This window comes from Cervus canadensis, chromosome 23 (assembly GCF_019320065.1).
Source record: "Cervus canadensis isolate Bull #8, Minnesota chromosome 23, ASM1932006v1, whole genome shotgun sequence".
In the NCBI taxonomy this organism is placed as follows: Eukaryota; Metazoa; Chordata; class Mammalia; order Artiodactyla; family Cervidae; genus Cervus; species Cervus canadensis.
This window is the reverse complement of record NC_057408.1, coordinates 24645875-24669973: the sequence shown is the minus strand read 5'-3', so window position 1 is coordinate 24669973 and position 24099 is coordinate 24645875. Positions and strand designations below refer to the sequence as shown.

Below are 24099 nucleotides of genomic sequence, written 5' to 3'. Positions count from 1 at the left end.
AGAATACCAAAGTGGGTTGTCTTTTCCTTCTCCAGGCGATCTTCCTGAGCCAGGGATCAAATCTGTGTTTCCTGCATTGGCAGGTGGATTCTTTACCGCTGAGCCGCCTGAGAAGTCCCCAATATACCACCTTTACTATGGTAGTTATTTGCAGAATTGAACTCAAGTGTATTTTATCATGGCACTGTCTAATGATTACACTGAATAAATAAATTGTGCTCAGCTGTGTCCTACTGCTTGTGGCCCCATGGACTGTAGCCCACTGGACTCCTCTGCCCATGGCTTTTTCCATACAAGAATACTGGAGTGGGGTGCCATTTCCTCCTCCAGGGGAGTCTTCCTGATGCAGGGATCAAACCCATGTGTCCTGTGTGTCCTACACTGGCAAGTGGATTCTTTACCGCCACTGCCACCTGGGAAGCCCAAAATTAAGTACTAAGTTCTGTATTTAAAATATTGCTTTACGTGACCATCAAGGCAAAGATGACAATATTTGTCAACCTTTGACAACTTCTTAGGGGGTAATTTAGAAACTTCTGAAGATTCCTGTGGCAAATATTTTGGGTACAAGGTCTTCATTAGCTCTTACAAAGAGTAGCTGCAAATTCAAGGGCTGACAAGTTCCCTTTTGAACTCTACGGGGTGTGGGTTCTTTAAATCTGGTCTTTCTCTTGTTCAGAATAAAACTTATCTTGCCTATATGCTCCCTATAGCATAAGATGAATTGATAGTATTGTGATTTCCATGAGTTGGACTTTTTAAGACTTTGATCATTCTAAAGGGTGAATTTTAATCTCTGCCACCAATATGGTCATAGATCTTCACACTGAAAATTAAATTCCAGATCATGTTTAAGAAATAGAGCCTCACGAACAATATCATGCAGGCTTTGTGTGAATATTGTTTTGCTTTAGTGTGTAGAGTGGGCGTGTATGCTCAGTCACTTCAGTCGTGTCTGACTTTTTGTGACCTTATGAACTGTAGCCCGCCAGGCTTCTCTCTCCATGGGATCCTCCAGGTAAGAATACTGGAGTGGGTTGCCATGCCGTCCTCCAGGGGATCTTTCCAACCCAGGGATGGAACCCACATCTACTGCATTTCCTGGATTGCAGGTGGATTCTTTACCACTAAAGTACCCAGGAAGCCCTTAGTAAGAAATAGGGTGAATGAAACAAAGTATTTAGCAATATCATATATAGGTATAGCTCACAAATATGTGGTTACATTACAACATTTCTGCTTCTGACTTAAATTTTTCCTCTTGGCTTTTTGAAGTGGGATATATTTTAGTCAATTTGGATTATTAATGTAAACAATATACTGTTGGGAAAATTGAACAGGGGTCACAAAGAGTTGGGCACAACTGAGCGATGAACAGACAGACTGAGAATAAATATTTTTATTAAAATTTTTTATAACTGCATTTCAAAAGTAAATATGAAAGCCATTTGGGTTGTATGCTCCAAATTTCTTTATTAAGCCTGTGAAAACTTGCTGGTCAGCTGATGCAGAGCAATTTGGCAGCTACACACATTCCATCAAATGGGTGCGAGAAAACACTGAATCTTACTGACATGAGAAGAGCTTTCTCTTGTTCACAACAAAGTAGTAACCAGATCCGTGAGGAATTTCTGACTTAGCCGCACACATTCTTTAAGAGCAAGTGGGAATGACATAAATGGCTTAGGAATTTTGCTTAGGAAATGCATAGCAAAATTGGGATGGTTTGTCAAGACCACTTGAATAAGTTGTCTTATTCACTGCAAAATGAACATAAATAATGGAAAATATTGATGAATTCTATATTAAAGGAAATTAACAATTTATTAAAACAGTTTTAACAAGGGAATAACTTTGTTAAATAAAGAACAAACAGAAAAAAAAACAACAGTAAGTCATAGGTCCTCTCAGTACCACTTGGCTTGTACGAAACTGATAGGAGTTATTTCATTGGTTCATTTGTGCTCACGTTATGACTTAATAATTAGAATTTTGAGTTGTTGGGTATATGCTTTTCTGGATTTTATTTTAATTTTCTAACTAATATCTATAAACACAGCTTTATAGTCCTCTACACTATTTAGTTAGTTAGTTAGTTCAGTTGCTCATTAGTGTCCGACTCTTTGCAACCCCATGAATCGCAGCACGCCAGGCCTCCCTGTCCATCACCAACTCCCGGAGTTTACTCAAACTCATATCCATCGAGTCGGTGATGGCATCCAGCCATCTCATCCTCTGTCGACCCCTTCTCCTCCTGCCCCCAATCCCTCCCAGAATCAGGGTTTTTTCCAATGAGTCAACTCTTCACATGAGGTGACCAAAGTATTGGAGTTTCAGCTTCAGCATCAGTCCTTCCAATGAACACCCAAGATTGATCTCCTTCAGGATGGACTGGTTGGATCTCCTTGCAGTCCAAGGGACTCTCAAGAGTCTTCTCCAGCACCACAGTTCAAAAGCATCAATTTTTCGGTGCTCAGCTTTCTTCACAGTCCAACTCTCACATCCATACATGACCACTGGAAAAACCATAGCCTTGATCAGACAGACCTTTGTTGGCAAAGTGATGTCTCTGCTTTTTAATATGCTGTCTAGGTTGGTCATAACTTTCCTCCCCAAGGAGTAAGCGTCTTTTAATTTCATGGCTGCAGTCACCATCTGCAGTGATTTTGGAGCCCAAAAAATAAAGTCAGCCACTGTTTCCACATCTATTTCCCATGAGGTGATGGGACCAGATGCCATGATCTTAGTTTTCTGAATGTTGAGCTTTAAGCCAACTTTTTCACTCTCCTCTTTCACTTTCATCAAGAGGCTTTTTAGTTCCTCTTCACTTTCTGCATAAGGGTGGTGTCATCTGCATATCTGAGGTTATTGATATTTCTCCCAGCAATCTTGATTCCAGCTTGTGCTTCTTCCAGCCCAGCATTTCTCATGATGTACTCTGCATATAAGTTAAATAAGCAGGGTGATAATATACAGCCTTGATGTAGTCCTTTTCCTATTTGGAACCAGTCTGTAGTTCCATGTCCAGTTCTAACTGTTGCTTCCTGACCTGCATATAGGTTTCTCAAGAGGTGGGTCAGGTGGTCTTGTATTCCCATCTCTTTCAGAATTTTCCACAGTTTATTGTGATCCACATAGTCAAAGGCTTTGGCATAGTCAATAAAGCAGAAATAGATGTTTTTCTGGAACTCTCTTGCTTTTTTGATGATCCAGCGGATGTTAGCAATTTGATCTCTGGTTCCTCTGCCTTTTCTAAAACCAGCTTGAACATCTAGAAGTTCATGGTTCATGTGTTGCTGAAGCCTGGCTCGGAGAATTTTGAGCATTACTTTACTAGCGTGTGAGATGAGTGCAATTGTGCGGTAGTTTGAACATTCTTTGGCATTGTCTTTCTTTGGGATTGGAATGAAAACTTACCTTTTCCAGTCCTGTGGCCACTGCTGAGTTTTCCAAATTTGCTGGCATATTGAGTGCAGCACTTTCATAGCATCATCTTTTAGGATTTGAAATAGCTCAACTGGAATTCCATCACATCCACTAGCTTTGTTCGTAGTGACGCTTTCTAAGGCCCACTTGACTTCACATTCTAGGATGTCTGGCTCTAGGTGAGTGCATCATGATTATCTGGGTCATGAAGATCTTTTTTGTACAGTCCTTCTGTGTATTGTTGCCACCTCTTCTTAATATCTTCTGCTTCTGTTAGGTCCATACCATGTCTGTCCTTTATTGAACCCATCTTTGCATGAAAATTTCCCTTAGTATCTCTAATTTTCTTGAAGAGATTTCTAGTCTTTCCCATTCTGTATTTAATGTCTATGGAATTACACAAAATGGTATAAATATTGTTGCCATTGTTCAGTTGCTCAGTTGTGTCTGACTCTTTGCTGTTTCATGGACTGCAGCATGCCAGGCTTTCCTGTCCTTCACTGGACAGGGGGACCCTGGAGTTTGCTCAAACTCAGGTCCATCATGATGTAAATTCCAGACTCAGTGTCACCTGCTCAGCTTTGGAAGGTGGTAGGATCTTTGACATGACCAGGTTTTTGCTGTTCTTTCCAATAAAATGTGCACCCTGTTAGCCACCTGGAGACACCTGGAAATTGTAGCAAGATTATTCTTACATGAAAAAAAAAATTCAACTGGGCTCTCTAGTTCTACCACAGGTAATACTAATTTCAGTTTTTGACTCAAAATCTCAGTGGACATTTTGGCTTATTTATTTGGCACTATTAAATTGGATTAGATTACATGAGAAAATTGGGGTAGTTTGTGGTTTCCTTCACAGAAACCTTAAAATAAGGTAAATACTAAAAAATGCTAAGGAATTCAACAAGTGTCAGGCTTCTATACAAATAGGTAGTAAGTAGCATAGATTTTATATATATTGTTAGAAGAAATAAACTGAGCTCAAATCTTAGATAAAGTATCTTTCTATCTTAATATTTGTTTACAAGTGAGACATTTCATAGATATTTTAAACCAGGACTTTCTTCAACCTGATTGATGTCCCCAGTACTACAGAAGAGTAGTTAAATTATGCTATATCCTCCAAGAAATTCTAAATTATCTGAACCTAAATTTGTGCTTGGCAGGCAGAGCACTACAAAAACTTCAAGGTGATCAGCCTGCCAAACCCCAGAAATTTTATTTTTCCAAGACTCATTACAAATGATACCTTGGTACTTTATAAAGTAGATTGTGGATTTTGGATCTTTCTTTATGTCTACAATCACATTCCAAAGAAGTAAGATTGATAAGTTTACCTGTGACCCAAAAGATTATTCTTTTAATGTGTAACAGTAATTCTTTTTTTTAGACTCTAAAAATGTAGAAAACATTGATATTGTTTGGAAATGGTAACAATAATATCAAGATGCCATGTGGAGAGATTATTCTCAAATAATTTATTTTATAAGAAATGAGATTAATTTTTTATCATGGAGCATTATCTTAGAAACATTATTTTTCTCAAATATTTTTTCCTGAAAACCTAAAGAAAAGACATGTCATTGACATAAAACAGTGATACATGGCTTCAACAATTCTAAGGAATAGTAAGAAGTTAGAAAGATAGGAAACAATGAATAGTTGGCTAGGAAAAGGCAGGACTTATCACATGAGTTCCAATTCTTTAAAATAAAGATAATTTTTATTTGATCAGATAATGCAATTTAAATTCAATAGTGGCTTTTGGAAAACATAAATATACTTGTTTTAAAATGCTTACATTTGTGCTTATTTTATGCTATACTGATTTTAGAAAATAAAGTACACTTTATAGGCAATCTGTAGATATTTATTTTATATTATTTAGTTGCTTTCTTTGTTCAAGTATTTCCTGCTTCTATATGATTCTAAAATCTTGCATTCACATCAACAAATGTAGACTATAACTGTCTGTATAATTTGACACTGTGTATGGGTTTTTAAAATATTATATTTTAAAAATATTGTGGGCAACACTTGATCTATCTTGATGTGATGTTATATTGTCATTCACTGTAATTGTTTCATTTACCTATCACAACTGCAGTCTTCACATTTAATATTTAGTGTTCTCTTGCAAAACACTCCTAAAAATGTGTTGTATTTTTCAGTTTTGACCTGTACAAATTGCATAGGTTTTCATGCTAATCACTTGTGCATTTTTAACAGGCCACATTTTATAGTGCAATATGATGTTTTGCTTTCTTGAATATTAAAAACTGGTTCTTCTTTTTCTCTTTTTATCCCAGTGAATGGTGTCATGTATATAGCAACAAATGTTCCTTAGTATTATCTTTAGTATCTGAATCAATCTATTTTCTCCTTGCTTATGGCTTTTATTAACATTATTGCATGTGCATTAGAGATCCTATACTTCTTAGGAAGAAAAAAAAAAAACCCAAGACAGGTTTCATTTAGAATTCATTTCCTATAGGTTAATGGAAAGCAATAAGTATAAACAATGAAACAAAAATCTCTTTGGACCTGGTTTTGTTCTGCTCTGATAAAGTAACTTCTGCCAAAAATGCTTTTATTTCTAGTCCACCCCATTCTTCTGATAACATAAGACATCACTTGAGAGAGACTTTTTTTCAGTACGTAAGTGTGTGTTAAATCACAATACACTGTTTATTTCTTTCAAAGAGAGTTAAAATTTGTGATGGTTAGCTTGATTGGTTGGTGTTGGTAATTAGCAAGATCCCAAGATGGCAGAAGACATGTCACTGTCACAGAGGAGGCCAAAGGGAGGACCTCAGATGTAGGGCCTCCAGGGGATGGGACAGAGGCAAGAGGTCCCACGAGCTGCTACCCGAAGGATGGTGAGGTGGGTGTGTGGGGAGAGGGGACCAGGCTCCTGCCTAGCAATTGGGTTGCACAGAGGAGATCACTGAGGCAAGGTTTGTGCAAGGAACAGACACCAGGGTGGCCGAAGCACGGAGCAATGGACAAGGCCCAGACCTTGCAGCTTCTTTAAGCAATGAGGAGGAGATTGAATTCACTCAAAACACAACATCAGGGTCAGCTGACTACTTGTAGGATGGTTTAATGGGAGCTATCTGAACATAAAAATATCCAGAATGGAACTCTGCCCAACGTATTTATGAATTAACCTAAAAGATGATCTCACCAGAGTGGATATGGAAAGGCATTGACCCTGGATTGCTTAATTCCCCAAATGGACTGACCTCTTCTTTTTTTAATCTTTCCTTTTATTTTTCTTTAATTTTTCCCTTAATAAAGTATGTGTGTTAGTCGCTCAGTCATGTCCGACTCTTTGCGACCCCATGGACTGCAGCCCACCAGGCTCCTCTGTCCATGAGATTTTCCAGGCAAGGATACTGGAGTGGGTTGACATTTTCTTCTCCAGGGGATCTTCCTGACCCAGGGATCAAACCCAGGGCTCCTCCACTGCAGGCAGATCCTTTACCGACTGAGCTACAAGGGAAGCTGCTTTATAATATTGAGTTAGTTTTAGGTACACAGCAAAGTGATTTAGTTATATGTATACGCATGCATTTTTTCAGATTATTTTCCACTATACATTGTTATAAAATATTCAATATTGTTCCCTGTGTTATACAGTAAGTTTTGGTTGCTTATCTGCTTTATGTATAGTAGTTTATATTGCTAATCCCATACTCCTAATTTATTTCTCCCCTGGCTCTCTTTTCACTTAGATAACAATATGTTTTTCTGTGGGTTAACTCCTTCTGACTGTGACTTGGACTGGGACCAAGTCTGACCTGCATCAGGACCCTTAGCCCTAGTTTCTTCATATCTGGGATAGAGATAATTATAGTACTGAACATTTCACTGAATAATATTCATATGTTAAAAAATTGAGATTATACCCCCTTATTCCATGACATTCAAACCTTTCTTATAAATCACATTTATCTGTTGCTATCCCTAATCTTTAAGCACAGCTTTTTGTCTGCAGTGTGGAGATCTGGGTTGGGAAGATCCCTTGGAGAAGGGAAGGCTACCCACTGCAGTATTCTCGCCTGGAGAATCTTGTGGACTACAGTCCATGGACTTGAAAAGAGTCAGACACGACTGAGCGACTTTCACTTTCACTTTTCTCTTTCCAAAGAGAGGGAAGGAGGGGACTTCCTTGGCAGTCCAGTGGTTAAGGCCCCTTGCTTCCAGTACTAGGGTCATGGGTTTGATCCATGGTGGTGGAACTAAGATCCTGAATGCCACACAATGTGGCCAATTTTTTTTTTTTAAACTAAACCAAAATAGAGGAAAGAAACTGAAAAAATTTAATAGTACAACTGTCCACGGTGACATATGAGTGACTTGTGTAGCACTGAGAATAACAGTCACCTTGCCTAAGAGACAGCCTGGGCTAGCCATTCCATACGCAGCTTCCCACTTAATGGTCACAAGAACTCAACAAGGCACATGATAATTCTGTTTTCCTTTACAAATAAGGATATGAGTCAAAGGCAATTTGTGTGATTTGTCCACGATCACCTACTTAGAAAATGACAATCAGAACTCGCACCAATAGACTCTGGAGTCCAATGTCTCATATAGAAAACCCCTCGTGGGCAAGAAATAATACATTTAGTAATATAGTCTATACATTGTGGACCCATCAAATTTTATTAATATGGCTTTATACTGCACTCAAAACTACTTGCAGTAATCATGGCAGCCTGATATTTTTTTTTTTTTTTTCCCAGAAATGATGTTCCATTTATTCACTGAAAAAGAGGGAGATTAGGCCTCCTCGATCAATTTCTTCCAGTCTCCCCAAACTCCCTCCCTTCACTTTTCCAAAATAACACACTGAGAAACATTTTTGTACAAAAACCACATTATTATTCCCCCCCTTTATTGAGGTGTCACTGGTATAAAATACTGCATGTATTTACTGTACACAATTTGATGAGCTTGGTCCTATGTGTGCACTCATGAAACCCATCATTTTCAAGATAATAAACATGTCCATCTTCTCCAAGAGTTTCCTGGTGTTCCTCACTCCTTTTTTTTGTGTGGTAAAAACTATGCAAAAATCAATATAAGAAACCAGATTCAAAAGCATTAGAATATTTTCCCATATATCAAATGCTACAAACACTGACAAATGCTTTCATAGTCATCTGAAATAAAACATGAAGATTAGCTACAAATGTATAGATAAAAAGGAATGCTTTGATAAATACGCATAAGGATTACATATCCCCACTTGCTTGAGAAACACTTTTGGACAGGAAATATTGTTCAAGTTCAAGGGCTGAATAATTAAATCCCACTCAATTTTGTTTAGTCAGATGTGAAAAAATACAAAGTTAATTGACAGGTAAGATCTCTATGTACCAGAATCCAATTATCGAGTCATCAGAAAACTAGTGAGATAAAAGTTAATGAGATATTTTAAGGACATTACAATTTTATGATACTGATTTATTTTTTAAAATAGTAAGGTTAAGTTTAATATGTTGAAATAAAATTTCTGTCTTCATTTGGAAATTTCTACCAAAAGAAATACAGCATTAAATATTTATATGTATAAAAATATACATATACAGATACCAAGGTGGTGCAGTGGTAATGAATCCACCTGCCAATGCAGGAGAAACAAGACACAGTCTCAGGGTCAGGAAGATCCCCTGGAGAAAGAAATGGGAACCCACTCCAGTATTCTTGCCTGGAAAATCGCACAGACAGAGGAGCCTGGCAGGCTACAGTTCATGGTGTTGCCAAGAATCAGACACGACTGAGCAAGTGAGCATGGCACAGTACATGATTGTAATTAAGAGTTCTTTTTTTTTTTTTTTAATATTGGTCTTGGTTTACTAAAGATCCAAGAAACTTGGTCAGTTATATTACCATTACCTCAAATTACAGTGAATGAAAGGAACATTTACTCCAAGTCAACACTAATTCAAATATGATTGGACATATACTAACACTAACAAAAATAATTACCATGAATCTGTATTATTATCATAAATGCTATAATAAGGAGTGAATTGGTTTGGCATCTCTACAGAATACTTGTTAAAATGTGTGGGTTTTTTTTTTACTACAACTGAAAGTAATATGCATTTAATATTATATCGTCTTTTTTTTTCCAGTGAATCAAAGTTTATTTTGTAACTTAATTGAGATAGTGAAACCCCTTCAGTTGATTAAATAGATGGTTCATAAAAAGGCAGTTTATGATCTGTAACTATATAAAAGGAAATGAAAAAGTAACTAATGTCATGAATATAAAATGTTATCTAAGATTATTTACACCAGAAAAATCTTCTTTGATAATAAAAATGGGTAATCTCATACAAACACAGAACTTTATGAATTTGTAAATTAACCTGCATGTTCTGAGCATTTATTTTAAAGAAAATGTTCCACTTGCTAAATCCTCAATGTGGCTATGCTGCTATATTGAATAAGGTAATGGGTGTACATACTGATAAGAAAGGTTTGCATTTACCAATTAATTTGTCTTTGCTATTTATACTTGAAGCTGTTTTTAATTCCCTTTTAAAGCTTTGAAATTGCTGAGACTGTTCTATGTCATCTGTGAAGCCTCTTAATTTCTGGAGAACAGTCCATCATTTCTTTAGCAGTGTTCCCTAGAGGACCCTGTAAACACCCTAGGAAGCTAACATTGATTTGACACATAATGTAATACTAAATTTGGTTAAAAGTATTTTTACAGGCATATTAAGTATTTTAAATTTAGACTATAAAATCTTTAAGGACAAAGACTACATCTTACTCATAATATTTTATTTTTTGAACTTATAATGATATGAGCCGTGGTAGGAAATTAATTCAGGTATCAGTTAGATGTCATTATGACTGCAAGTAACAGAAAACTCATCATAGCTTAAATAAATATGGGTACTCGTTCTCACATAGCAAGGAGACTAGAGGCATGGCTTCTATGTTCCATGCTGCAGCTCCATCATTACATCAGGTGCTTTTTCTCCTGTTCCACCATTTTTAACGTTACAGGATGCCTTTTACACTTGCTGTCTTTCTAGATGATGGCTTGGTTCAGGTAGGAAGAAGGCAGAAGGAAAGCGTTCTCATTCTCATATCTTAACATTTTTCTAGCAGACTTCCCCTCACATCTCATCAGCCAGAACCAAGTCATATGTTGCTTTAAGAGTTAAATGAGGGTCTGTCATGGAAGACTTAGACCACTCATGATTTAGCCCCTCCTGGGATTGAAATAGGGTTTTACCGTTCCAGAGATCAATAGCTTCTGCCTTCTACTTGAACAAATCGTGCTTTAGTCAGCAGGGAAAGGGGGACCATTGAGCAGTTAACGGACAATGTGTGTTGCAATAAATATCACCTGAATAGAACCGGATTTGTTAAAATAAATTATTCAAGTCCCACGCTAGCCCCAATTGTGTCTCTGCGTATTTATTTGTATTTGTTCGGCAAAATTAAATGGGAGCAATTTCTGTTTCTTTGAGGATAATTACGAACGCACAAATTCCTGTATATTTTTAGTTACAGTGAAAAGAAAAATATGCAGTGTTGAAAAGATGCATTGTTTCTGTCAGCTTAAGGTAGGTCTTGCTCTTATCATTGCAGAGAAAATTCAAATGCAATTATGTTCTCTGTCCTTTCTTAGGCCTGAAAAGATAAACATGAATTTAGATTCCATTCATCGGTTAATTGAGGAAACACACATCTTCGGGATGCAGCAGTCGGGGGTTAGATCACCGTGCGGACTGGCGGCACCTGCCCCGTCCCCCGGGGACCCCGGTAGCTCCTGTCCGTCTCCTCTCGGGCCGCAGTCTCCTGCCGCTCACAGTGGCCGTCCTCCCGCCTGGAGCACCAGCGAGTGGGATATCGGCGCCGAGCTCCGCCTGCGGGAGCTGGAGGAGGTCAAGGCCCGCGCCGCTCAGATGGAGAAGACCATGCGGTGGTGGTCGGACTGCACCGCTAACTGGCGAGAAAAGTGGAGTAAAGTTCGAGCCGAAAGGAACAGCGCGAGGGAGGAAGGCAGGCAACTCAGAATCAAGTTAGACATGGCCGTGAAGGAACTGAGTGCTCTGAAAAAGAAGCGGCCTTTGCCGCATCCGGCGGATGCTGCCCAGGACCGGAAGCTGCCCGGTTTCCCGGAAGCGGCCCGTCCACAGAGAGACCCATTGCAAATTGGTCCCAAAACGTGTGAGTCCGTCAGAGAGTGTTTGGGAAAAAGAGAATTTCCCACCAAGGAGAACGCAAATAGTAAGGTCAGGAGAAGAATCCAGAGATTGCGTGCATATGTGAATGCTGGGTCTAGTCATAAGGAGGGGGCGGGAAGAGAGCAACGCCAGTGGTGACTGGATTTGTTGTTTAGGCTGCTAGAACTGAGGACCACTGACAGGGTGACTTCAGAAACAGGAATTTATTTTCTCACCATTCTAGAGGCTAGAAGTCTGAGGTCAAAGTGTTAGCAGAGCTGGCTTCCCCTGAGGCCTTCTTCCTTGGCTCACAGACAGTCGTCTTCTCCCTGTGTTTTCACATGCTTTTTCCTCGGTGTGTGTCTGTTGTCCAAATTTCCTCCTCTTTAAAAAAAAAATTTTTTTTATTGAGTTACAGTTGATTTATAGTGTTGTGTTAATTTCTACTGTACAGCAAAGTGATTCAGTTATACATATACATGCGTTGTTTTTCATGACAATCTATAGGTCCATGCATGTTGCTGCAAATGGCATTATTTCATTCTTTTTAATGGATGAGTAATATTCCCTTGTATACATGTATCTTCTTTATCCATGTCTCTGTCGAGGGACATTTAGGTTGCTTCCATGTCTTAGCTATTGTAAACAGTGCTGCAATGAACATTGGGGTGCATGTATCATTTGGGCCATGTTTTTCTCTGGGTATATTCACAGGAGTGGGATTGTAGGGTCATGTGGTAATTTGATAAATACTGGGCTTCCCTTCTGGCTCAGCTGGTAAAAGAATCCGTCTGCAATGCAGGAGACCTGGGTTCGATCCCTGGGTTGGGAAGATCCTCTGGAGAAGGGAAAAACTACCCACTCCAGTATTCTGGCCTGGAGAATTCCATGGACTGTATAGTTCATGGGGTTGCAAAGAGATGGACTGGACTAAGTGACTTTCACTTTCATTTTCTTTCATTAACAACTCACAGAACGTGCTTAAGGAAACTAGGAATTCATGTTATCTCCTTAAATAGTTTATACTATTTACTGTTTATATTATTACTCCTTTCTATTTAATTCTACCTCTAAAACAAAAAAAAATAAATTAGTATCTTGCTCTTCCAGGAGTCCATCTAAAATGTTAAGCTTTTCTGTGATATGTAGGGTTTATGGTAGATATAATGTAGATTTCATTGTAAATGAAAACTTAAAACACTGTGGGGATACTTGTTTTATTAGAATAAGGTAGAACATTGAAAGGGAAAAAAAGCCTGAGAAATTATAAGTTAAACTTTGACCATATACTACTATTAGAGAATGATAAATAAATAAAAATAAAAATTTGATGTTGAATCATAACATTTTATTTCCATTCAAAAATGTTTGTTTCATGTTTTCTCTACATTGAATTTTAAAATTCAACACTAATCATTGTTTTGTATTTTTTTTTTCTTTCAGGAAGGAAGTTTGATTATTGACCCATTAAAATTAAGTGAGGAGATGAAACTCAGTCTAGACTGTCCTGATTTATTCAAGAATGGCGGTTCTGAAAATTGTACAGTGAGACCTGGATTAAGACTGCAGGCAATAAATCTGCCTCTGGAGAATGAAGTGCCTGAAATTTCAGCTTTGCAGGGGCATTTGGAAGATTTCCAAAAAGTCTTATGGAAAGAAAGGGAGTAAGTGCTAGTCACTGTCTTCCTTAATCAAGTCTGTCTTTCAAACTTCTTAAAATTGTTAAGTCTAGTAAGCTGACCATTTGGGAAAGTATTTTGCCTATGACTAAAATATTAATTACTAATATTTAAAAATGTGTTTAAATTTTATATTCATTTTTTGAATTTTGAAAAGTTATAAGATGTTAGTTTTTATAATTTTTTTTTTTTATCATAGCCTTGTTCTCATCATCTCTGGTAGATTCACCTTTATTATATTTGAATTACTAATGTATATGGTTAAAATAGCCTGTGTATTATCTAACTTTTACAGCACTCATGGATTTCAGTGAGTCAATAAAATTGGATATGTTAATATTCATAATGGACAGTTCACAATTTTGTGAGGTATTGATTGCCAAAAAAAGATGCTTTCTTCATTTACCATTTGGGTTATAGAGGAAGGACACTAGACTTGAGATTAATATACCCTGACATTCATTTTGTTCTGACATACTCTTAACTATGTGATAGTGAATTAACCAAGAGTGTGCTATTGTCAGCTTCATAAAAATATGGATAGTGATGCCTGTGTTCCAACGATCTATTGTTTTATAACAGAATTTCCCAAATGATGATTATTACTGAGACAGCAATCACCAGGTATTCTGCTCATGAATCTTGAGCGTGAATCTGTATCGACAGCTCATCTCTTGCTACAGGTGTCTTCAGCTGGGATGGCTCAAAGGACAGGGTGACCTTAGGTGTGTGCGGGTGTAGTAGATCATCTGAAGCCTCACTTACTCCCAGATCTGGCAGTTGATCTTTTTTTTCTCCTCTGGGTCTTAGTTGGAACATCTTCACGTGGCCTATTTGTGAGGCTGCTTGGCTGCCTCATGGCTTGGCTGAAAGTGAACATCTGAAGGGCACAGAGAGAAATAGATGGTATTTTAATGACTTTGCGTCACAAGTCACATAGTACCACTTCTGCCCTCTGCGCTGAAATCTTACGAGGATCAAACACGATGCCTGAGAAAGCAGCCTCTAATATGAGTTACTCAACATGAGTTTCTTGTTGTTGTTCCCTCTTGATTACCCTAGAAAATTATTAGCATTGTGTGGAGTATTCGATGGTACTTTAAAATGTGGCCCCTAGATCTGAAAATAATTTTCAGTTCTCTTTTGTTATAAGATTCTTAATGGACAGAATAAAAATAAACTGGGAGTAATGTATGTTATCACTAAGTGTGCATATAACTATATATTATATAATAGTTTTAATTCCCCTGGTTTAAATGGATTGAAACGGTGATAAGTATGCACACAGACCTCTCACAAATACTGTAAGCTCTATACCTGTCAACCCTTTTCTGTCAGCCACAAGCCTCTCGTGAGTCCCTCTGAAATTTATTCCTACCTCTAATTCCCTTTTTCTGATTCTTTGTCTGTACCTCACCATATGCAGATTGTGATAACACAAGTATCTGTGTAGGTAATAAATATTTATTATTCTACTACGAAGTGTAAATTCCTAACAGAGGTGATCAACATTAGTAGCAAAAGAGAATAAGATTTAATTTTATGCCTGCACCCATGTGCCGTGTTTAGTCACTCCATCATGTCTAACTCTCTGTGACCTCATGGACTGTAGCCCGCCAGGCTCCTCTGTTCATGGGGATTCTCCGGGCAAGAGTCCTGCACCCATGTTAACAATTAATTTACTCTGGAACTACAAGTCTCAGTCAAGTTCTAACCTCTGGGCTTCATCTCTTGAAGGATTTAACTTTTTAGTGGTTATAGACTTCTTTCCAACCCACTCACGTTACCTCACCAACATATCGTAACAGGAATAATGTGAAAATGCTGTTTCTGACATGTAAACTCCCCAAGGTGCCAGCTTGAGTGATACACCTTTGTGTCTTTACACTCTCACTATACACATGTACTCATGTATACAATTGTGTATGTTTGACTTCCTGGGATAAGTAATTCCCATAGTAAGTAAATCCTCCAGTTCTTAGCACCTTCCGTATATAAACTGAAGACAGGCTAGAGAATGAAGGTGGAAATGGGACTTTTGATTCCATTTTGCTTTCTTATTCTCCCCTTTAAGAAACAGTCCCATGAGTCCATGAATTAACATTAGCCAGCAATCCACAGGAGGAAATTGCAAAGTCTTTTTTTTTTCTTCTATACAAGAGAATGTTTCCCAAGGATATAGTATATGCTGTTACAATAAATCTGTCTAATTTTTGAAATTCCTCCTCCTGGAATCTCAGTGAGTGGGTGGCTGGAGTTGAGAATATGGGAATGTATTTTTTTCTATGTTCCCACTTAGTGGGAAACTTCTCTTGACTAGAGTACAACAATTAAGCTAGAGAACTCAGGGACTCATTCCCAACACTGTCACTGACCAGAACCTCCTTATGGAAAACACTTAACTTTATCTATTATTTGTACTCTGAGTATTGTTCAGTTTGATAAATAATCACTCAGTATCTGGAAGTTGCTTGTGTACTGAAAACTCGTATATTTATAATCTCTTTTAAAAAATGACTTCACAGGTAGAAAATTTGAGATGAGAGAGGGAAAACTGATCCTCACATAGAACAGGTGTACCTAAACATTTAGGAAGAGGAACTTTAGCAAATCACATTGTAAGTAAGAGAGACAATGAGATGAACTATTCTGATGCAGTGTTTTAGCATTTAGAATTAGTTCTAAAGTTAAACTGCAGATGGCACCTGCATCCCTTAGAAAAATGCTGGCTTTGTGTTGATTAATCTGAGTTTTAGTCTCCCTTTTAATTTAATTTAATTTATTTATTTTTAATTGAAGGATAATTGCTTTACAGTATTGTGTTGGTTTCTACTAAACATCAACATGAATCAGCCATAGGTTTACCCATGTTTCTTGATTTGTTTTCAATAGAAGAAGAGTTTTGCTTTGCTTCATTAAGTGTTGTGTTTTTCCTTAATGAAATTAGATTTTAAATCTTGGTGAGATGGTATCCCAAGTTGAAAATGTTCCAATGATTAGCATGAGATAGAAGTATAGATCTATATACACACACACGGATGTGAATGTACATGTGTATTCCTCAGTTAACACAGTGAAAAATTTCATGCAAGTCTGGTAATGTGCATGTGTGCTGTCGTGTCCGACTCTTTGCGACCCCATGGAGTCTAGCCTGCCAAACTCCTCTGTGCATGAGACTTTCCAGGCAAGAAGACTGGAGTGGGTTGCCATTTCCTCCGCCAGGAGATCTTCCCAACCCAGCGATTAAACCTGCGTCTCCTGTGTCTCCTGCATTGCAGGTGGATTCTTCACCTGCTGAGCCATCAGGGAAAGCCCATTTCATTGCGCCCTTTGACCACATCGCCTTGCTTTGCCCACCTCCCAGCTCCTGGCATCCACCACTCTATTCTCTGTTTCTTTTTCATTTTTTTACTGAAGGATAATTGCTTTACAGAATTTTCTTGTTTTCTGTCAAACCTCAACATGAATCAGCCATGTTTATATATGTACATCTCTGTTTCTTTAAGTGCAATTTAAATTTAAGCCTTTGATCCATTTCAAGTTAAATTTTTTTTTTTTTTTTCACTGTAAAGTAACTCTTTTGTGTTTGGGCATTCCTATACCTATGAGAGAGTCTGTCTCTCTGCATGGACTATAAAAACGCTAGTACGTTTCTCCCTCAGTTTCCTTTGCAGGTAGGCTGCAGACCCTTGACATAGCCGTCTGGATATTTTAGCAGACGGCATTACTCCAAAAGGAAGAGTGCACCGGAATTCAACCTGGTGAGGGGGGAAGACAGTGGATGTGGTCACATCTTGTTTTCAGAGCCGATAAAGTGACCTCTTGTGTCTGGTGACACCACCCCATGACTTGAGTTGGGGGTATTGAGGTTGTGCTGTGATGTCTGTGCCTAAAAGGTGGCTGCAGTGTGGTGCTGACGGGAAGATTTTCTGTGGCTTTATCTCTGGTGTTTCTGATTCTGCATGTTCCCCATTTGCTTTTCTGGCTCTCCCAGGGATGCCTTGTGCCATTAATATCCCTTTCTACTTAAATGAGCTGATTCGAGTGTACTGTTTGTCAATCACATAGTTGATATCAGGATAATGTAAGGCAACAGGCAGTTGGGGGCATCTAAGGACCACCTCTGTGACGTGAGGTGGTTTTTCTCCTGGCTGTGTGCCTCCACGCCTTGGCCTCTGATCCTCTGGGGCATCTCCGAGCTTAACAGTATTTTTTAAAGTCATCTCTTTTCTAATTAAATTACCTATATATGGCTTTGACTGTTTGTTGAAAGATGCTGAAAATGCTGAAAATGAAAGGTATTAAGAGATGTTACTGCTGAAAGATGTAGTTATAAATAGTGAAACACAAAGTGACAAATATGTTACTTATTAAAAGTATACTTGTATAATTTTTTATTATCCATCATGTAATATTAACTTTAAATTTTAGACTAACAGAAAATGTATATCTAGATCTTATTACAAATTAATTATTTTTGCCTGGCAAAAAATTTGACGTTTATAGGTCTCTAAGAAAATACTGATTAGATTACAATGCAATTTCACACAGGTTTCAAAAATGAATTAATATCTATTGCCAGATAGTAATGTTTCAAGGATTTTATTTCTGAAAAATATTTTGATTAATCTTATCTAGATGTTTAAAATTTATGCTCACTTATTGAGATCATCATGGGATAGTTAACAAAATATCAAAAGATTTCACGGAAATATAATCATATATTCATATCTGTTTATAAAACCATTTTGGTTCACATATTATTTTTAGATCATGAAATATATATTTTAGCAGTTTGATTTTTAAAAGTTTATATCATCATATTAAAATATTTTATTTTTTCTGAGCTTTGTCTTAGTAATTTTGTTGTTTTAAAGAATCTGTGCATAAAAGATGCAATATCCTTTAAAGTAAATTAGGTTTACTTTTTTCTTTTTTGCCTTCTTGTAGTTCAAATAATATGATGATAGTTTAAATTCTTTGAAAATCTCTCTGAAATGTAGAATAAATGGATTAGGCCAGAAAATTAAAGATTTAAAGAATGCACTTTGTTGCATAAATTTAAGTATTCACAGCCCTTATGTCCTAATGCTTGAAACAAAGAGTCACAAATTTTTTTAATAAAGCTGTGCTAAAAAGAAATTCAAGTATCACATTGCTATTAAATAAATTTTAATGAATTGCCTGTTCTCTCACTTTTCTGAGTAAATTGTACCATTTTACATAATAAAATGTATAATTTTATTTTACTAAATAACAGAAATAATCTATTATTCTATTTTTTACTAAATAATAAGTAGATAATAATAATAACTTTTGGTAAATATTAGTGTTTTTATTTAAGATGCATACCTAAAGAGAGAAATAATACAGTATTTTAAATGTGACTAATCTACCTTAAATAAAGAATACAAATCGTTATGTAATTCATTTTAATATGCTTTGCAAAATTCCATTATTTTTCTTTCATGAACTGGCTTTGATTACTTATTCTGAGTCTAGATATAATCTAAATATAGTTGTATCTTTAGACTATATCTATATTTTATATATCAAACTAGGATTAAAAGCTTGACATATCATTTGAAAGGTTCTTCTTGAATTTCTTATAAAATTCCTGAGAGAATAGTTACCCCAATAATTTTTATGATATTTTTGAGGATTAGCACTTCTTCTACAGTAATTATGAATCATTTTAATGTGAATATGAGCTTCTTTTGCTAACATTATAATCTGATTTATTAAAATGTAATGTTACAAGCTGACAATGATTTCTCCACACATGTAATTTTGAATTTATAAATTTAGACTTTTCTCAAATTTTCAAGTATAATTTTTATATTCTATTTATAAATAACAATAATTCTCAAAATTAATTTTGAGAAAATTTATCACTGTACACTTCATTACACAAATATAGTTGATTAATATCCCTTAATAAACTTATTTTATTAATTTAAGATTTTCCTTTTCCTTTTAAAAATTATCAATTACTGATAAAAACATTTTCTCCTCATGTAATTCTAATAAATTAAAATTGTAAATACAGTGATTCATAAACATTTCAATGAAATCATAAACAGTACAATTTTATTATATTTTCAACTTAAATTTCCAAGTTTAAGTCAATACTTCCAAATATTTAAATATGCCTTATCATCTAAAACTTCAAAAGCTAAATGCCAAACATATATGTTGATGTACAGTTGACTTTATATATTCTTTCTATATTCAACACAAAATATTAGTATTTGGAAGCTTGTTCATTGTTTCTGTACTTGGTGCTATTCTTGAAATCCCAGACAGAGTTGCTAAGGCAAAAATCATAGTGTGGTAAGCAGCTCGGATGTCATCCGCTGGCTAAGTCTGTTTATCTGTCAGAATTTTTGGAGTCCTTGTGGGACCTCAACTTCAATATTGAACATTTTTCTTTGTTCATTATAATGTATTTTCTGTGTTAATAAGGGATTCCAAAATATAGTCCTATAAATGGTGCTGGTGTTTTTTTTGTTTTTTTTTTTTTTTACAGTTGAGTCTTTTGAGGTCAAGTAAAGCCATAACAAATTCTTTTACGTCCTCTCATTTTATGACTTGATTAATGCAAATATAATAATGAACAACTTTAGTTGTTTGGTTGCTTTTGCAACTCTAAGGACTGTAGCCCACCAGGCTCCTCTGTCCATGGAATTTCCCAGGTAAGAGTACTGGAGTGTGTTGCCATTTCCTTCTGCAGCAGATCTTCTTGACCCAAGGATTGAACCTGTGCCTCCTGCATTGGCAGACAGATTCTTTACCCCTGAGTCATCAGGGAGCACCCTCAGTGGGCTTCTTACCCATTGACTGAATTAAACTAATATGTTTATGGCCTAGCTGTATTTTAAATTATTTCCGTAGTATTGCTAGCTGGAAGATTCATATTTCTTGTAAATATGGAAATGACATTCCGTTGGTAATGTCAGGCACATTTTCTGTTTCCAAGTCACAGCAAGTGACAATTTTGCCATGTGTTCACCGTAAAATAACATGTATCATTATTTTTCTAGCTTCTTAAGTTTTACCACTGTTTTTTTTTTTTTTTTCCCAGCCTCTGTCCACCATCTGATCCCCAAATTAAGTCTATGTATTTTTCATTTTGTTATTGCAGCCACCCTCTGTAAGAATCATTTCCTTTATCAGCTCTCTTCAGCTGCATAAAAAGATAATTATAATTCAGTGGCTTGGGACAACAGTGTATTTTGTTCAGGTGGATGCAAGGTCAGCTGACCTCCACTGGCCCAGATGGGCTCGGCTTCTTGTTAAGGTTGGACTCAGATCTGCTTCCTATGTTTATTTAGGGGACAGAAGTTCCTGGGGAAGCTCTTTCCACAGTGATGGCTGAGGCATAAGACAAGAAGCCTAACCACACAAATTCAGTTCAGATTTCTGCAGTCTGTCACTTTGGCTAATATCTCATTGTCAAAGCCTAGAATCAAGGGCTGGGGAAAGCAACTCTGTCCATAGAAGTAGAGGAGAGAGAATGAGTATTTGTAACAGTAATCTAGTGGCGCTAGTGGTCAAGAATCCACCTGCAGATGCAGGAGACATAAGAGATGCGGGTTTGATTCCTGGGTCGGGAAGATCCCCTAGAGGAGGGCATGGCAACCCACTCCAGTATTCTTGCCTGGAGAATCCCATGGACAGGGGAGCCTGGTGGGCTACAGTCCATAGGGTCTCAAAGAGTCGGACACAACTGAAGCAATTTACCATGCACCCCATACAATCTACTACACGGATGAGGACTGGCCATTTGCAAAGGTTGACCTTTGTTAATTACAAGTGGAAATAAACAATTATTTTCAGTGATTCACTGTAACAGACGTGGGCATGGGAAAAATAATCAGTGATGAGATACTAAAGGACCAGATTTTAATTCAAGTTTTGTCACTTATTCTACAAATAGAGAAATTAATTTCAATTATTTTAACTAATTTAAAGATCCCAGGGAAATTACTTTATTAAAACAGAATTGCAAAAAATACAGTATTTTTGTATCTCCAATAAATGATTGATTACTTAAATCATTAGGTGGGCTCCTTAGTATTCTTTGTCATGTCAAAGAATTCTTCATATACAGTCACAGTATGAAGTTGGATTAAAACCATGTTAAACTTAGAAACATATATACCTCCTGTGTAAGGAAACAATATGAATAAGAAACATTGAAAGAAATGAATGAACAATGCAGGAGAAAGTAGGCAGAAAGTCAATTATTTGATACTGGCAAAGCCAAATTAAATATATTTAAACTACTGTAAAGCCAGTTGGCAGAAAAACAAATTAAACTGACTTTTATCCAATATTTGCTATTTTTAATAAGCTAAAAGAAAGTTTTCTGTCATGACAATGATCATATGCAAATATCAGAAATTAGGAAAATAGAAAATCTAAAATTGAATGCATTCCTAAAATTGTTTTTAAATTGTAAGACTGTTTCGCTTTTGGTTCTCTGTTTAGAATGCGCTTATCTTTGGAAAAAGAGATAGAACGACTGGAGTCGGCTTTGTCTGTGTGGAAATGGAAGTATGAAGAACTGAAAGAATCAAAGGCAAAAAGTCTGAAACAGGTAGGGAGGTGAACGATATAAAGGGAGCGTGAATGTATTTTCTCTGTTCCATGTGTAACCTGGTGGGCAGAAGGCTGAGCAGACAGAGAAAGGAGGTTGACAGATTGAATTCCTTCTGTAAGAGAGAGATTTCAACTCCTGTATCAATAGTGGAATCCGTGGAATCAAACTTGAGCCATAAGAAATCTTGTTCTACAAGATTTTAAATATATATAATATATTATATATATATTATATATTTATATAAATATATAAATGTTCTACAATATTTTAAAAATAACACACAGTTTAAATTATCAACCACATGACACAATTAACTATCCAGTTCTGGCACACATGAGGAGATAGACAGCTGAAGATGCCGTCTTATCCGAGCATCTATAATAAACAGCTTTATCTTACTCTTTCATAAAGCTGTCTGAAAATATTCATTTATCTTAAATGTGTTTAGGTTCTTTTCATATTGGCATTATAGTTATTCAGAATTAGCCATTAGCCTTTATACAGTTCCTTTGTGCTTTCATCAGTAAAATGCTGTCATGAATGCTTTCCATGATTTATTAATATTCATTATTTAAATAATATTGTGTGTATTCTGTGTGCTAAGACACTGTGCTAGGCAAGTGTGTGAGGCAGAATAATAAGGAGACCAAAGTAAAGCAAAATATTGAACAAAAGCACTGACAGGCTAAATGCTCTCAAATGAATTACAGTTTAGTTCATATGTGTGCTATATACATACATACACATATATGGTGGAGAAGACTCTTGAGAGTCCCTTGGACTGCAAGGACACCAAATCAGTCAATCCTAAAGTAAATCAACCCTGAATGCTGGTTGGAAAGACTGATGCTGAAACTGAAGCTCAATACTTTGGCCACCTGATGCAAAGAACTGACTCATTGGGAAAGACCCTGATGCTGGGAAGGATTGAAGGCAGGAGGAGAAGGGAAGGGGGCGACAGAGGATGAGATGGTTGGATGGCATCCTTGACTCAATGGGCATGAGTTTGAGCAAAGTCCAGGAGATAGTGAAGGACAGGGAAGCCTGGCATGCTGCAGTCCATGGGGTCGCAAAGAGTCGGACGCGACTGAGCGACTGAACAGCAACCAATACACATAAGATCTGTTGGTGTGCTGACAGCTATCTAAAGAAGCTGTGTATCAAAATATTATGTAACTATGCCTTAATCTAAAACACTCCTCCACCAGTTTCATCAGAAGCAATAGTTTCTGTTTATGAAATTCCATGTGAATGTTGCTGCAGGTTTTTTTCCAGCAAGTGATAAAGTGTGGAGTCATTGACCCAAGTCTGCCGAGATACAGTGAGGGAATATATGCACGAACCTCTGTTGCCCGTACATGCCTTCCTTATTATGGGTCATTTGCAGGCATCCTGACGTGCGTAGAACATAGTTATCATCATTCACAGGTTTACAACTAGTCTGCTCCTTCAACCCAACGTCTCCTGCCTAAAAATCATTTTTTTTTCTTTTTTTTTTTTTTTTTTTGGTGCATTGGCCGGGAAACGAATAAAAATCATTTTTTAAATAAAGATAATTTCAAACTGTGAGAACCACAGACAGTTTGGGAACATTTCTCAATGAGACGTAAATTTGAAAAAGTTAAGCTAGATAAAGTTTATTTCTGCCTTATGGATTCATGTTATACTGTCAGAGGGGTTTGTTTGCATCTTAAACCGTGGGTATGTATGTGATGTATGCGTGTATACAGACACATTTATGATGGATTCACCGTATTTATATTCACAGGTACCTAAGTGAACATGATGTCTCTGGGTGTGAACACTGAAAGTAAATTGATGTTCTATAGGAAAAACATCTCATAATGCAAAAACCATATTATGCTTAGGATGTATGTGTATTTGTCTTAGAATGAGTTCTAAATCTGAATGAGAAAATTAATGCTTAAGATAGAATACATCTTTAATTGAAACCATGCATTTACAATCTCCTGCCACTAGTGGGCAGTGCAGACTTGATAACATCAATTTAGCTTTTCCAAAGCAACTGTTTTTGAAAAAGCTCATGGTTTTGAGTTGGTTTACAAAATGATAATTATATTTTAAAACATTTAGTGATTTCTATTCAAAGATGATATTTGAGGGTTTCAAATTGGAAAATGTATACTTTAAATTGCTTAACACAGCTTTGTCGATGAGAAAAAAT

General features: G+C 36.6%; 1 protein-coding gene and 1 long non-coding RNA gene across 5 annotated transcripts in view; one reads left to right on the top strand and one right to left on the bottom strand.

Annotated features, from left to right (window-relative positions):
* The window catches only part of CCDC102B (coiled-coil domain containing 102B), a 268433-nt gene that overhangs the window by 34623 nt on the left and 209711 nt on the right, over positions 1-24099 (top strand). For 3 of the 4 annotated variants that reach the window (XM_043444143.1, XM_043444142.1, XM_043444140.1), the window contains 3 exons: positions 11093-11699; positions 13074-13294; positions 21803-21911. In XM_043444143.1, the coding sequence (XP_043300078.1) occupies positions 11109-11699; positions 13074-13294; positions 21803-21911 (921 nt within the window). In that variant the 5' untranslated portion in view covers positions 11093-11108. Of the gene's footprint in view, positions 1-11079; positions 11700-13073; positions 13295-21802; positions 21912-24099 lie in introns of those variants that run through there. The other variant, XM_043444141.1, reaches the window with a different exon arrangement.
* LOC122425640 lies at positions 9261-11324 on the bottom strand. Its single transcript, XR_006264938.1, has 2 exons — positions 11185-11324; positions 9261-11094 (listed from the first exon to the last, which is right to left on the bottom strand). It is a non-coding gene; the product is annotated as an uncharacterized LOC122425640 (long non-coding RNA).